This window comes from Chiloscyllium plagiosum, chromosome 45 (genome assembly GCF_004010195.1).
Source record: "Chiloscyllium plagiosum isolate BGI_BamShark_2017 chromosome 45, ASM401019v2, whole genome shotgun sequence".
Taxonomy (NCBI): Eukaryota; Metazoa; Chordata; class Chondrichthyes; order Orectolobiformes; family Hemiscylliidae; genus Chiloscyllium; species Chiloscyllium plagiosum.
In genome coordinates, this window is record NC_057754.1 from 1,141,925 (window position 1) to 1,150,780 (window position 8,856).

Genomic DNA, 8,856 nt, shown 5'->3' on the forward strand with positions numbered 1-8,856 from the left:
AGAGATATGGGGGGATAGAGTGAGAGAGGAGGGGGTATAGAGTGAGAGAGGAGGGGGTATAGAGTGAGAGAGGAGGGGGTATAGAATGAGAGAGGAGGGGGTATAGAGTGAGAGAGGAGGGGGTATAGAGTGAGTGAGCAGGTAGCAGTCACGGTATATGTGGAACTGGGAGCTACTTCCCTATTAGTGGCCATTCAGCCCCTCGAGCATGCTCTGTCATTCAATAGAATCACAACCGATCTCCTAGCACAGTGCCGTGTTCTCACCTTTCAGCCTGATCATTAATTATCTCATTGTACAAGCATGTATCCGTTATGGACATACTGTGTCTGAGCACTGATAGCCCCTTGAGGTGGAGTGTCCTCTGGGGCAGAGAGTTTTAAACATTCATGGTGAAGTAATGTCTCACGGGACTGACTGACTTTAGGATGGTCTCCCAGTAGAGGGTCAGGTTGGAGTGTTCAATACCAGCAGCACACACATTAACATTTATTTCAACTCTCAACGTTTCTCTTTAAAAACCTTCGAGGGAACAATTTACAAAACAGAAAGGTTAATATTCACAAACTTCAATATTCTATTTACAAGAGTACTCCAGCCTCGTGGGCTTCACCTCAAATTGCTGGCAGTTGTAGGTTAGTCCATCTTCACGTGGGGAGCTACTGGAGTCAAATGGGAAATCAGCAAGAGACCGAAAGTGAGAACGTGAGACTGAGAGAAAGAGAGAGCATGAGACAGAGAATCAGAGAGAAGGATAAAAAGAACAAAAAGAGAGAGAGAGAATGAGAAAGAAATGGAGACAGGGCGAAACAAAGAGAAAGAGGAAATGGTGGGGTTAACAGCACGGGTCAGAGACTGAAAGACAGGGGAGAGAGAGAGAGAAAGAATGTGAGATAGAGAGAGAAAACACAGAGGCACTGCATATCCCAAGGAGCAGAGAATAACGTTTGGCACAGCAAGATCCCATTGTCCCTGACACCTTCAGGATCATATGGGCTAGTCGTTGATAATCTGAGAATGCAGCATATTTTAAAATTACAGCTCGCAACACAACAGGAATGTGCAGAGAACTGTCCCATATCACTGCTGTGGGCTAAGTCACCTGCAACAGCTCAATATCATTGTCTTCAGGAGATCACTGCTCTGAACATGCCAGCTGATCAGGGTTTGGGTACGGTCAGGTGATCGGGGGGTTGGGTACGGTCAGGTGATCGCGGGTGATCGGGTGTTCGGGGACCGTGTGTGTCGGGTGATCGGGGGGTGGGGATGGTGTGTGTCGGGTGATCGGGTGTTCGGGGACCGTGTGTGTCGGGTGATCGGGGGGTGGGGACGGTGTGTGTCGGGTGATCGGGTGTTCGGGGACGGTGTGTGTCGGGTGATCGGGTGATCGGGTGTTCGGGGACGGTGTGTGTCGGGTGATCGGGTGTTCGGGGACCGTGTGTGTCGGGTGATCGGGGGGTGGGGATGGTGTGTGTCGGGTGATCGGGTGTTCGGGGACCGTGTGTGTCGGGTGATCGGGGGGTGGGGATGGTGTGTGTCGGGTGATCGGGTGTTCGGGGACCGTGTGTGTCGGGTGATCGGGGGGTGGGGATGGTGTGTGTCGGGTGATCGGGTGTTCGGGGACCGTGTGTGTCGGGTGATCGGGGGGTGGGGACGGTGTGTGTCGGGTGATCGGGTGTTCGGGGACGGTGTGTGTCGGGTGATCGGGTGATCGGGTGTTCGGGGACGGTGTGTGTCGGGTGATCGGGTGTTCGGGGACCGTGTGTGTCGGGTGATCGGGGGGTGGGGATGGTGTGTGTCGGGTGATCGGGTGTTCGGGGACCGTGTGTGTCGGGTGATCGGGGGGTGGGGATGGTGTGTGTCGGGTGATCGGGTGTTCGGGGACCGTGTGTGTCGGGTGATCGGGGGGTGGGGATGGTGTGTGTCGGGTGATCGGGTGTTCGGGGACCGTGTGTGTCGGGTGATCGGGGGGTGGGGACGGTGTGTGTCGGGTGATCGGGTGTTCGGGGACGGTGTGTGTCGGGTGATCGGGTGATCGGGTGTTCGGGGACGGTGTGTGTCGGGTGATCGGGTGTTCGGGGACCGTGTGTGTCGGGTGATCGGGGGGTGGGGATGGTGTGTGTCGGGTGATCGGGTGTTCGGGGACCGTGTGTGTCGGGTGATCGGGGGGTGGGGATGGTGTGTGTCGGGTGATCGGGTGTTCGGGGACCGTGTGTGTCGGGTGATCGGGGGGTGGGGATGGTGTGTGTCGGGTGATCGGGTGTTCGGGGACCGTGTGTGTCGGGTGATCGGGGGGTGGGGACGGTGTGTGTCGGGTGATCGGGTGTTCGGGGACGGTGTGTGTCGGGTGATCGGGTGATCGGGTGTTCGGGGACGGTGTGTGTCGGGTGATCGGGTGTTCGGGGACCGTGTGTGTCGGGTGATCGGGGGGTGGGGATGGTGTGTGTCGGGTGATCGGGTGTTCGGGGACCGTGTGTGTCGGGTGATCGGGGGGTGGGGATGGTGTGTGTCGGGTGATCGGGTGTTCGGGGACCGTGTGTGTCGGGTGATCGGGGGGTGGGGATGGTGTGTGTCGGGTGATCGGGTGTTCGGGGACCGTGTGTGTCGGGTGATCGGGGGGTGGGGACGGTGTGTGTCGGGTGATCGGGTGTTCGGGGACGGTGTGTGTCGGGTGATCGGGTGATCGGGTGTTCGGGGACGGTGTGTGTCGGGTGATCGGGTGTTCGGGGACCGTGTGTGTCGGGTGATCGGGGGGTGGGGATGGTGTGTGTCGGGTGATCGGGTGTTCGGGGACCGTGTGTGTCGGGTGATCGGGGGGTGGGGATGGTGTGTGTCGGGTGATCGGGTGTTCGGGGACCGTGTGTGTCGGGTGATCGGGGGGTGGGGATGGTGTGTGTCGGGTGATCGGGTGTTCGGGGACCGTGTGTGTCGGGTGATCGGGGGGTGGGGACGGTGTGTGTCGGGTGATCGGGTGTTCGGGGACGGTGTGTGTCGGGTGATCGGGTGATCGGGTGTTCGGGGACGGTGTGTGTCGGGTGATCGGGTGTTCGGGGACCGTGTGTGTCGGGTGATCGGGGGGTGGGGATGGTGTGTGTCGGGTGATCGGGTGTTCGGGGACCGTGTGTGTCGGGTGATCGGGGGGTGGGGATGGTGTGTGTCGGGTGATCGGGTGTTCGGGGACCGTGTGTGTCGGGTGATCGGGGGGTGGGGATGGTGTGTGTCGGGTGATCGGGTGTTCGGGGACCGTGTGTGTCGGGTGATCGGGGGGTGGGGACGGTGTGTGTCGGGTGATCGGGTGTTCGGGGACGGTGTGTGTCGGGTGATCGGGTGATCGGGTGTTCGGGGACGGTGTGTGTCGGGTGATCGGGTGTTCGGGGACCGTGTGTGTCGGGTGATCGGGGGGTGGGGATGGTGTGTGTCGGGTGATCGGGTGTTCGGGGACCGTGTGTGTCGGGTGATCGGGGGGTGGGGATGGTGTGTGTCGGGTGATCGGGTGTTCGGGGACCGTGTGTGTCGGGTGATCGGGGGGTGGGGATGGTGTGTGTCGGGTGATCGGGTGTTCGGGGACCGTGTGTGTCGGGTGATCGGGGGGTGGGGACGGTGTGTGTCGGGTGATCGGGTGTTCGGGGACGGTGTGTGTCGGGTGATCGGGTGATCGGGTGTTCGGGGACGGTGTGTGTCGGGTGATCGGGTGTTCGGGGACCGTGTGTGTCGGGTGATCGGGGGGTGGGGATGGTGTGTGTCGGGTGATCGGGTGTTCGGGGACCGTGTGTGTCGGGTGATCGGGGGGTGGGGATGGTGTGTGTCGGGTGATCGGGTGTTCGGGGACCGTGTGTGTCGGGTGATCGGGGGGTGGGGATGGTGTGTGTCGGGTGATCGGGTGTTCGGGGACCGTGTGTGTCGGGTGATCGGGGGGTGGGGACGGTGTGTGTCGGGTGATCGGGTGTTCGGGGACGGTGTGTGTCGGGTGATCGGGTGATCGGGTGTTCGGGGACGGTGTGTGTCGGGTGATCGGGTGTTCGGGGACCGTGTGTGTCGGGTGATCGGGGGGTGGGGATGGTGTGTGTCGGGTGATCGGGTGTTCGGGGACCGTGTGTGTCGGGTGATCGGGGGGTGGGGATGGTGTGTGTCGGGTGATCGGGTGTTCGGGGACCGTGTGTGTCGGGTGATCGGGGGGTGGGGATGGTGTGTGTCGGGTGATCGGGTGTTCGGGGACCGTGTGTGTCGGGTGATCGGGGGGTGGGGACGGTGTGTGTCGGGTGATCGGGTGTTCGGGGACGGTGTGTGTCGGGTGATCGGGTGATCGGGTGTTCGGGGACGGTGTGTGTCGGGTGATCGGGTGTTCGGGGACCGTGTGTGTCGGGTGATCGGGGGGTGGGGATGGTGTGTGTCGGGTGATCGGGTGTTCGGGGACCGTGTGTGTCGGGTGATCGGGGGGTGGGGATGGTGTGTGTCGGGTGATCGGGTGTTCGGGGACCGTGTGTGTCGGGTGATCGGGGGGTGGGGATGGTGTGTGTCGGGTGATCGGGTGTTCGGGGACCGTGTGTGTCGGGTGATCGGGGGGTGGGGATGGTGTGTGTCGGGTGATCGGGTGTTCGGGGACGGTGTGTGTCGGGTGATCGGGTGATCGGGTGTTCGGGGACGGTGTGTGTCGGGTGATCGGGTGTTCGGGGACCGTGTGTGTCGGGTGATCGGGGGGTGGGGATGGTGTGTGTCGGGTGATCGGGTGTTCGGGGACCGTGTGTGTCGGGTGATCGGGGGGTGGGGATGGTGTGTGTCGGGTGATCGGGTGTTCGGGGACCGTGTGTGTCGGGTGATCGGGGGGTGGGGATGGTGTGTGTCGGGTGATCGGGTGTTCGGGGACCGTGTGTGTCGGGTGATCGGGGGGTGGGGATGGTGTGTGTCGGGTGATCGGGTGTTCGGGGACGGTGTGTGTCGGGTGATCGGGTGATCGGGTGTTCGGGGACGGTGTGTGTCGGGTGATCGGGTGATCGGGTGTTCGGGGACGGTGTGTGTCGGGTGATCGGGTGTTCGGGGACGGTGTGTGTCGGGTGATCGGGTGATCGGGTGTTCGGGGACGGTGTGTGTCGGGTGATCCCGTTGGTGATGTGTCAGTGAATGGTCCTCTCTGTGGAATCCCGCAGCCCCTGCCCTGTGCGATGGCGAATGGCGATGGCAGAGCCCGGATCAGATCTGAAAGCGACCACACAAGTGGCCGAGTTGCTCGATGTTCTTGTGGAGGATGCTGTGCAGGACGTCCAGGTACTTGCTGGTGTCACCGTCCCGCGTGAAGTCCCGGTAAAACTGGCCTTGCTCGGGGTCAAAGGTGAACTTCTGGGGCAGGGGGCCATTGTCCTTCATGTAATCCCAGACGGTGAGCAGCAGGAGGTGCACCTCGAAGGGGGTGAGGAGGTGGAAGATCTCGTGCATGTTACTCAGCACGGGTGGCAGGAGCTGCCCCTCGCCCATACAGGATACCAGCCAGCAGGAAGCCTGGAGCTGCCACCGGGTGCTGGTGGTCAGGCTGTCCCGGGAAGCCTCCCAGTGGGCCATCAGGGTGGCCAGAAGACCCCGGAGCAGCACCGAGCAGTAACAGAGAGCTGGCCTCCCCAGGGCCACCAGCTGCAGCAGGGGGAAGAACAGCGGGTTCCCCTCAAAGTGGTTGCGGATTTGCAGATCCCGTTCTACAGTGTTGCGGGCATGGTCCTCAGTGGGCCAGGCCAGCTCGCTGTTAGTGACATCTGGGCACAGCTCCTCTACCAGGGCCATGGCCACAGCCTTGGCAGCCTCTGGGTTAATGGGGGGCACGGCCAGACCACCCTCAGGCTGTGCTAGGGGTCTCCTCCATTGGCTGCCACACCTCACCAACAGGCTCAGCAGCTGGTATAGGTTTTCAGAGGCTTCCAGAGGCCCTGGGGAGGAGGGCGAAGGGGAGACTAAGGAGGCTGAGGGTTTCAGACCACGCCCGATGATGCCAGCATGGAAGACGGCCCAAACGCTGCCCCCGAAGTTGACGGCAGTGCCAAAGCGGCGGTTCACGTCCAGCAGGGAGTCTCCGGGAGCAGGGGCCAGGGGCTCCTGGGGCCTGGGGCTTCCCCAGGGGGTCCCGCCGAACAGGCCAGGTTCCTGGGTGGCAGAGCGGACCAGCTGCTGCAGGACGACCCGCAGGGCGCTGGGAGAGACTGAGCTGAGCCGGCCCAGCAACCGGGAGCTGTCCTGGGCTGAGCCATGCCGGCCGTGCCTCAGGGCCCTCAGGAAGTGACAGACTCCGGCCTGGGCTAGGCCCGAGAGCAGGGCGGGGCCCGGGGAAGGGGGAAGGGGCACCGCCGAGAGCAGAGCGGCGGCCACCTCAGAGAGCCGAGCCTCTGGGCGCCTCAGCAGCTGGCCCAGGTCCCTCACATGGGAGGACAGGGCCTCAGCTAGGCCCCGACCTATGGCGGAGGGGGAGGGGAGAGCGGACCCTTCCTCCTCACTCAGCTCGCCGTCCTCCCCTTCAGCTTCCCTCTCCTCCCCGTCCCGCTGCAGCAGCAGGGCCAGGTTAGTCAGGAGCTGGGCGGCCTGGGTCTCAGGCAGGCTGGAGGAGTGCAGCCCGTCCACGCAGCGCCTGACAGTGGCCTGCAGCAGCCCTGGCACCGAGGCTGAGAGCTGGTCGTGCAGCCTGATGGCCAAGGTCAGCTCCTCGGGGCTCCGTGCCAGCACCAGGAGGTGGCCCAGAGCCTCAGTGGCACAGCTCTGCCCGCTGTAGACGCAGAGCAAGGCCAGCAGCTGGTGTTGCCAGAGATGCCTCTTCCGCTCCAGCCTCAGGGTCTCCTGGCACAGGTCCCTGACCCGGGACTTCAGCTCCTCAAAGAAGGGGACGGTGCGAGGGGTCTGGCTCTCCCCAGGGCCTCCCAGGGGACGGTTATAGACCAGCTTCTGCAGGTTGAGGAGGAGCAGCTGGATGATACGGTGACAGGCCTCCCGGACCCCATCCCTGACCACCAGGCCTGGCGTGGTGATGACCGAGGCCGGCATGGCGGTGTTGACCAGGAACTGGAGGATGTGGTAGGCCCCGGGCCCGGCCTGGCAGATCAGGTGCACCACCAGCCCCAGCAGGTTATCGGCATCGTCCCGGCTCAGCCCGGCAAACTGCTGCTGGAGCTGCTCCAACACCGGAGGGGTCAGAGAGTCCACCAGCTCACCGGAGACCGTGCCCAGCAGCGCCGGGGACATGGCAGCCAGCTGCAGCAGGAAGGGAACCGTGGCGTTGTGCTGGGGCTCCCGGCTAGGCCTCAGGCTCTCCTGGAACATCAGCAGCAGCTCCTGCCTAATGCTGTCCGAGTGACGAGTGGCCAGGTGGCCCAGAATGCCCACGACCGACGCCATCTTGGGCACCCGCTTGTCTGCCAGTGATGGGAAGAGGGGGTCCATCACAGAGGAGGCTCCGTGCATACAGAAATCCTTCAGGCCACAGGACAGCACCCGGCTGATGATGGTGTTGGGGAAGGAGGAGCCGATGTGAGCCACCACCCAGTCAAAGTGTGGTGAGTGCTGCACCGAAGTGTCCAGGAGGGCGTCCACGCAGGCGTCTGGGCAGCTGCTGATCATAGAGGACAGGCACTGCACATAGATCTCCATCAGCACCCGGGTGGCCTTGCATGACATCCAGAGATGGAGCAGCTCGTTCAGGCTGCTGGTGTGTGGCACCTGGTGCCAGCTGGAATATTTACTGCTGAGCTGCCCCATCAGCTCGATGGACCAGGCCGAGACCAGCGGAGCCCAGGCCTTGGGGTTGGACTGCACAAACTCAGACAGCACGCCCTGAATCTCCTGGGTGACGTCGTCCAGGCCCGGCTGAGACATTCCTGGGGGTCCGCCCGCCCCTTCCCGGTTCAGCTCCAGGATGTAGCCGCTCACGTACTCGTCGAAGACCCCCCGCAGGTGCTCGAGGACTGCGGCCCGGGCTGGGGGCAGGTTCCGGAGCAGCAAGATCCCGCAGCGGGCGTGCTCCTTCACCGACAGCTTGTGACCGTGTACCTGGTCAATGCCGCTGATAAACGCCTTCATCTCCTGCAGCAGCTCCTGCGAACTGCAACCGAACGGGGAAATCAGTACCAGGCCATTCAGCCCATCACATACCATGCCTGCCCTCCGAGAGATCTCTCCGAGTCATCCCCCCAACACCACACCTCACCGCAGCTTCCTCCTCCTCCAGTTTCTCTCCCTCCCTTTTCACAACAACTCACTTCCACAAACAAAACATTCTCCTCAACCTTCCCCACCCCCAGCCACGCCTCCCACTGCCTCTTTTCTGCACTGTCGGGGGGTCGCTCTGTCGGGGGGCCGCACTGTCAGGGGGGGCCGCACTGTCGGAGGGTCAGTGCTGAGGGAGTGGGCACTCTCGGAGGGTCAGTGCTGAGGGAGCGGGTACTGTCAGAGGGTCAGTGCTGAGGGAGTGGGCACTCTCGGAGGGTCAGTGCTGAAGGAGCGCCGCAACGTCGGAGGGTCAGTGCTGAGGGAGTGGGCACTGTCGGAGGGTCAGCGCTGAGGGAGTGGGCACAGTCAGAGGGTCAGCGCTGAGGAAGCGGGCACTGTCGGAGGGACAGTGCTGAGGGAGCGGGCACTGTCGGAGGGACAGTGCTGAGGGAGTGGGCACTGTCGGAGGGACAGTGCTGAGGGAGCGGGCACTGTCGGAGGGACAGTGCTGAGGGAGTGGGCACTGTCGGAGGGTCAGTGCTGAGGGAGTGGGCACTGTCGGAGGGTCAGTGCTGAGGGAGTGGGCACTGTCGGAGGGTCAGCGCTGAGGGAGTGGGCACAGTCAGAGGGTCAGCGCTGAGGAAGCGGGCACTGTCGGAGGGTCAGTGCTGAGGGAGTGGG

At 63.1% G+C, this 8,856-nt stretch overlaps 2 protein-coding genes across 3 annotated transcripts in view; both read right to left on the reverse strand.

Moving 5' to 3' along the window:
• LOC122543797 (neutral alpha-glucosidase AB-like) overlaps nt 1-1,213 on the reverse strand; it is a 20,612-nt gene extending 19,399 nt beyond the window's left edge. For both annotated transcript variants that reach the window (XM_043682577.1, XM_043682579.1), the window contains exon 1: nt 267-1,213. In XM_043682577.1, the coding sequence (XP_043538512.1) occupies nt 267-322 (56 nt within the window). In that variant the 5' untranslated portion in view covers nt 323-1,213. The remainder of the gene's footprint in view (nt 1-266) is intronic.
• Nucleotides 1,214-5,018: 3,805 nt separating this feature from the next.
• Nucleotides 5,019-8,856, reverse strand: part of ints5 (integrator complex subunit 5) — a 9,914-nt gene continuing 6,076 nt past the window's right edge. Inside the window, exon 2 of the mRNA XM_043682581.1 lies at nt 5,019-8,068. Within this exon, the coding sequence (XP_043538516.1) occupies nt 5,188-8,068 (2,881 nt within the window). The 3' untranslated portion in view covers nt 5,019-5,187. The remainder of the gene's footprint in view (nt 8,069-8,856) is intronic.